The sequence below is a fragment of the Arachis ipaensis genome, chromosome B10, assembly GCF_000816755.2.
Source record: "Arachis ipaensis cultivar K30076 chromosome B10, Araip1.1, whole genome shotgun sequence".
Taxonomy (NCBI): domain Eukaryota; kingdom Viridiplantae; phylum Streptophyta; class Magnoliopsida; order Fabales; family Fabaceae; genus Arachis; species Arachis ipaensis.
The window spans coordinates 15,360,789-15,366,746 of NC_029794.2; the positions used below are offsets into that span (position 1 = coordinate 15,360,789).

At 32.5% G+C, this 5,958-nt stretch overlaps 1 protein-coding gene across 1 annotated transcript in view; it reads left to right on the forward strand.

The window, feature by feature from the left end:
- LOC107623429 (very-long-chain 3-oxoacyl-CoA reductase 1) overlaps positions 1-1,684 on the forward strand; it is a 2,702-nt gene extending 1,018 nt beyond the window's left edge. Inside the window, exons 2-3 of the mRNA XM_021114872.1 lie at positions 346-416; positions 1,173-1,684. Of these exons, the coding sequence (XP_020970531.1) occupies positions 346-416; positions 1,173-1,430 (329 nt within the window). The 3' untranslated portion in view covers positions 1,431-1,684. The remainder of the gene's footprint in view (positions 1-345; positions 417-1,172) is intronic.

Genomic DNA, 5,958 nt, shown 5'->3' on the forward strand with positions numbered 1-5,958 from the left:
CTTTTGTGTTTTAATTATTATTATTATTATTATTATTATTATTATTATTATTATTATTATGCTGTCACATTTTTTATGTGATATTTGGTTTTGTAACTTGTAACTTCCTTTGACTAGATTGGAATTTTAGTACCATAGTTGCTTCAGTAAATGCTTGTTTGAGAACCCTTAAGCATGGTCTCGAGAGACGAGAGTCGAGATCGAACCTTATGGATTGGTAAAATAAAAAGAAAATGAAAAAAATCCATTTGCAGAAGTAGTCCTACCATAATATGAATATTATATGTATTGTATGATATGTTAACTTATATGGGTTAAAAGGAGGTTTTTTATTGTCTTGGTGCAGGTACATTGATCAATTTTCCAGATCTTTGTATGTGGAGTACAAGAAGAGTGGAATTGATGTTCAGTGTCAGGTATTGAGTTCTTGTTTTTTAGTACGTTTTGATTTCTTGTTTGCTTGAAAGTGGTGTTCTTAGCCTAAACTGAATTCAATTCAATTTCATTATTGTACAAAATTGAAGCAAAAGATGGTTTGACTTCTTCCTTGTATAAACCATAGATGGAGAAAACTGAGAACTTCCTTCACTTGTATGTTATTTATTTATTGAGTTGAAATAACTGTGGCTATTAAAATTTGCTGCAAGCAGAGGACTTCATGTCATCTTGTGTTATGATTAATTCTGTTTAGTATTCGATCCTTGTGTGGAACTTGTTTTATGAAAAGATGACAAGAAAGCAGCAAATGTTAAACCATTTTAGCCACTGTTGGAACATTTTTGTTTCATAAATTTCTTTATTATTCACATGAAGTTGCTATGGTGCTCTGTTTTTGTCCTATGCTCTTAGAAATTGACATGTTGCATATGATTCCGTCGTCAATGGGATTTAGAAACTGGAAAACGTTGTCGACGATCGCGAATCTTATTAGGTTGATGCATAGTGCAATTCAATATTCTTGGATGCCTTTGTTATTTTCATCTTTTCCTTTCCCTCACTCCACCCTTTTTTTCTTGTTAACTTCTAAAAGTTGGAAACCTGTCTACCTAACTAATTTATTTATGAAATATTTCAGTTGACTCTCATATTGAAATGGGTTGGTTTGCTTTTACGGCTAAGATCTTTTCCTGTGAATTTTTTTCCATTTCTGATTTGAGATTTTTCTGATGCAGGTTCCATTATATGTGGCAACAAAGATGGCATCAATTAGAAGATCTTCATTCTTCGTCCCGTCAACTGATGGATATGCCAAAGCTGGTGTGAGATGGATAGGCTATGAACCTCGCTGCACACCATACTGGCCTCACACCATTCTCTGGGCCTTAGCATACTCATTGCCTGAGTCCATTGTTGATGCTTGGCGCCTGCGGTTTTGCCTCGGAATCCGAAAGAGGGGACAACAGAAAGATTCACAAAAGAAGAAGGAATAGAAAGAAGGGTATTGCTTCTTTTGTGGTGTGTAACCATAATAGATGCAACCCCATATATGCTAAAGTTCTAGTATCTTTAGATTCCAAGTGTCTTTTTTTATTTTCATCATGATGCTGCTAATAGTCCTTATGAGTTTCAAATGGCATGGTCTATTTTTTTTTTCCTTCCCCCATCTTTTGGCTGTGATGTTAAACTGATATATTGGTGGATGGCCAGACTCTTCTGTTGCGCTTTGTAAGAAGTCGTCTTTTTAGTTGAAGGCGAATTGGAAAATTTTGAAATTAACTATACAAATGATTAGGGACATAATAGGGGGATTAAATTTACTTGATTAAATTTAAGGGGATTAAATTTTGAACTGATATATTAGTGTTACTAATGTTAGTCAAAACCTGTCTTTCAAATCCATCCTTATATGAGTTATATATCGACGATAAATAGAGTACCTTCTGATTTCTGAATGTTGCGTGAACTATCCTGGTAGTTAAGGATGGGATTAGATAAAAGATAAGTGGGTGTTAAAATTTAAGCCTTTTTGATAAATGTGCTCTTTAAAATTGGCTCATCAACACTACTAAAGAGACAAAACCATCAGTGCCTCCAACTAGAAAACCTTAAAAAAAAGACATGCTCCAAGTGCCTCCAAGTTTAATCTTCTCCAACTGCCTCTAAGTTTATTCCCTGCGACATGGCCATTAGGATCGAAGCAGGAAGGATAGGAAGATACCCTTCAATGTTCAATCGATATTAACTTATTTGCTTCATTACTTGGCAAATCTTGATCGTTAGTCTTTCCAAGCCCAAGATATTCCAAAGTACAAAACGATGAGACCTAATTAGACTTTTAGTAAACTCTAAATGATTGGTAAAATGACGAAGTAATTCTATAATAACTCTTAAATTAAGGTAATAGGAGAACAGAACTGTTTTTTCACTCAGTTCTTCAACTATGCCACATCTCTCTTGATAGCTCTGTAATTCTCGCTCTTGTGTCACATTAGTGCTACCTACATAAATTCTACCCAATGGCCAAGATGGTAAGTGGCATCCCATAACATATGAAACGTATGCGACCCACGATACCCTATCTCCATCAAAGTTGACAATAACACACAGCCAAAGTGAAACTCCTCTGCTTTAACATGAGAGTAACTTGCCTTTTAAGGGGAAGGTACTAGTGCATCAGGTGACCGCTCAAACGAACCCATGTTCCTCCTTGAAACCAAGACCCTCTCGTTCTGTACATAATTTTGTATAAAAAAAGAGTAAATATCTTGACACTTACAAAAATGACCCCTAATTTTGTTATTGGAAAAAACATCTTTAATACGTTTAAAAATGTACCAAGAATACTCGTCCGTAAAAATAAATGTCCCTCAAATAAATTATTTTGTTTATTGTTTATTGTAAGCATTACAACAATTTCAAGATATTTGAATGCAATGCATCTTGTTGTAACATCAAAGTTACTTCTTCAGCAGTCAAGAGATAATGGATGGTGTAGTTTAATTCGTAATGTTAAACAACTTTGTGAAAAACATGATATTGAGATTCCTAGTATACAAAGTACATCCTTAAAAGAGGCTAATCTCCTCAACCAAATTTAACAATTAAGCATCATTATCGAGTATATATTTTCTTTATAACAATTGATTCTTAAATATAGGAATCAAAAAGTAAATTCAATAACCAATCAATAAAGCTCTTGACTTTAAGTTTTACTTTGGATGCTATGGACAATTTCAAATTATTCAATATTGCGGATCTTCATACCTTGGCTGAAGACAGTCCAATCAAGACACGACTAAATAGTGCCTTGCTTAGATTGGGCCACTATCCAGTAGCTCGGCCCAACAATGGTGAGTCTAGATTATTGGGCTTTATTCATATAAGTCAGGCCGACTAAGATACGAGTCCCCACAACTCGTATTCGACCTGACTTGGGGAGCAAGTTAGATGTTTTCCCCTCTACTTCGGTTATCACTTTAAACATGGGTCTAACTTTCTACTCCATAAGGGAAAAATCACCATGATCATCTAAAGTCATTTTCAAGGAATGACTCCGTCGTATTTATAACTCTACAAAAACTCCAATACTCAAGTTTCTTTTTCCAATCTAATTTTAATCTAAGCATGTTAAAACTCTTACTAACTGAAATCCATTACATATATCCCCCACCATCTACGCAAGGGCGTCGAAGAACCCACCAGACATTTAGATCTCACGTCCAACTTCAAAACACTCAACCGTTTTAGGTAAACACCTCATAATAGAGGAGATATACAAGTTTACAAAAGAAATTTTATCCTCGTAATTTCCTTAAACATGAATTACTTCTTTTGAAGTCTCAACCGCAATATTATGGGATTGATGTGCCAAATTTTCTCAAAGATCTTGGAAGTTGGGACACATTTTGAGTTATTTTAGAAAGGAAAAATCTAGGGGGTCAGCAATTTTATTAAATTCTGGCCAGCATGTAACCAACAAAAGAAAAATGAATAATTCCACATCATTTGATGAAATCTCACACCATTAAAAATATCATCGATGGCTACTTGATTGCTATAAATTACAAAAGTTGCTGACTCCTAGCACTCCTCATTTTAAAAATTGAAAGAAATGGCAAAATCAATAACTTATCAATTAGTTGACCGATTGATATACATTGTCTTGACTCTTTCAATATCATCAGCAACAATGTAAAGAACATTTTTGACAATGAAAAAATAAGACTTCGAAGTGAGATGGATAATAGATTCTTTGTAGATAATTTAGTTATTTATATTGAAAAAGTGGCTGCTACTTTCAGTACATAATTTATAAATTATAATAGACAACTTTGATTTTTCAAAAAAGCGCCAATCACAATTTTCGGCATAACGAGTTGTATGTTATATAGCCTTTAACATAATTTAAGTTGTCATTACTTTATTATTTTTACTAGTTTGCTTGCATGGGTTATGATATGTCTTAATGCAAATTATTTATCTTGCAGAGAAAGTGAAACTGGATGCTACGTTACAACTACAATTCTAATATTTGAGGGTAAGTTCATGTAAATTTTTTGCAAAACTAAATTCATTTGTTGATTAATTAGATGTTTGAATAACTCAATATTTACTTTAACTTTGTATTATGTGAATTTTGTTTTAGTAAATATATTATTGTTTATATTATATTAATAGTGATTATTGGTCCCCTTAGAGAAGGAGCCTAGCTCCGGCCTGTACTCATCCAAACTCTTCAAGAACTGCATGACTCGATCCTCGGCATGATATGTACGGACAAAACATCTACATGGCTTTAATAGATATAATTTCTGAGTTTCTCCCGTTAGGTTTTGGAGATCAGTGTAGTATTGAGTTACAGATCTAGTTTCATGTTTGAGAGAGTAAAATTCGTCCTAATTTAAAATATGTGATGCAAATCTAGTCACTTTGTGGGAAGCATTCATGTAAATCAATCCACATATGAGAAACATTATCAAGGTAACGAATACTTTGAGTTGAAAATAATGTCCAAATTTAGGCCAATTCTTAAGTGTAATTAGAGAAGACAAATCTACATGTGTAGATTTGTTCTGGAAGCTTGTGATTTTGACAAGTGTCCGATGAAGAAGGGACAAGATCTGAGTCTCCAGGAGCCGTAATAGTACTTGTTAGGGGTGGCAAATAGATCAAAACTCTGCGCATAACTTGCTAAAAAAGACAAGGTCAGACTGAAAATTTAAACCGTCATAATTAAAAAGCTCACCTAATCCGTGGGTTTTGGTGGGTTTCGACGGGGCGGGCCTGTCGTCTTTTTTTTGTTGTAATTGAAGATAATAATTGAAAATGTTATAAGTTATAATTTGGATTATGTTCTATGTTTAATTGAGTAAAAACTTTTAATTATATGTTTTGGACAAAATTTGTTTTATTTTTTATAATATTAGTTTTATTATTTTGTTTCAAAAGACTTAGTTAATGATTATGTTTATTACATATTTAGAATTATAAAGACTTTAATATTTATAAATTTAGAAATTATAATTTTTTTTTATGTCTTTATAAATTATAAATTTATTGAAATGGTTGTGAANNNTCGAAACTGCGACCTCTTATGTGAATATAGAGACTATCATTTGAGTTATAACATTAACAAGAATGTGTTAAGGTTAATTAATTAAGTAATGTGCAGTTGCATAGTATCATGGCTCCCAAGGTGATTTATGGCCCGGATTCATATATTGGGCTTGTGAACCCACGAAAAATTTAAAGCCATGCTATCGAAAATTTTCAAGCTTTTTGTAAGAACTTTCAGGTTTTTTACAATTGGAGTAATATATAATTTGAATAATATAAGTCATCTTTTTTGTTAATAATTTTTTGAATATCTGAATAAATTTGTAAAAAAATATAGAATAATTCCCTAGATCCTTAAAAAGTTATTAGTCAAACATTTTAATCATTAACAAATTTCAGTAGTTGAATCAACTCCTAAAATAATATTATATCTGATAAATTAGTTTTTACAACAAACAATTT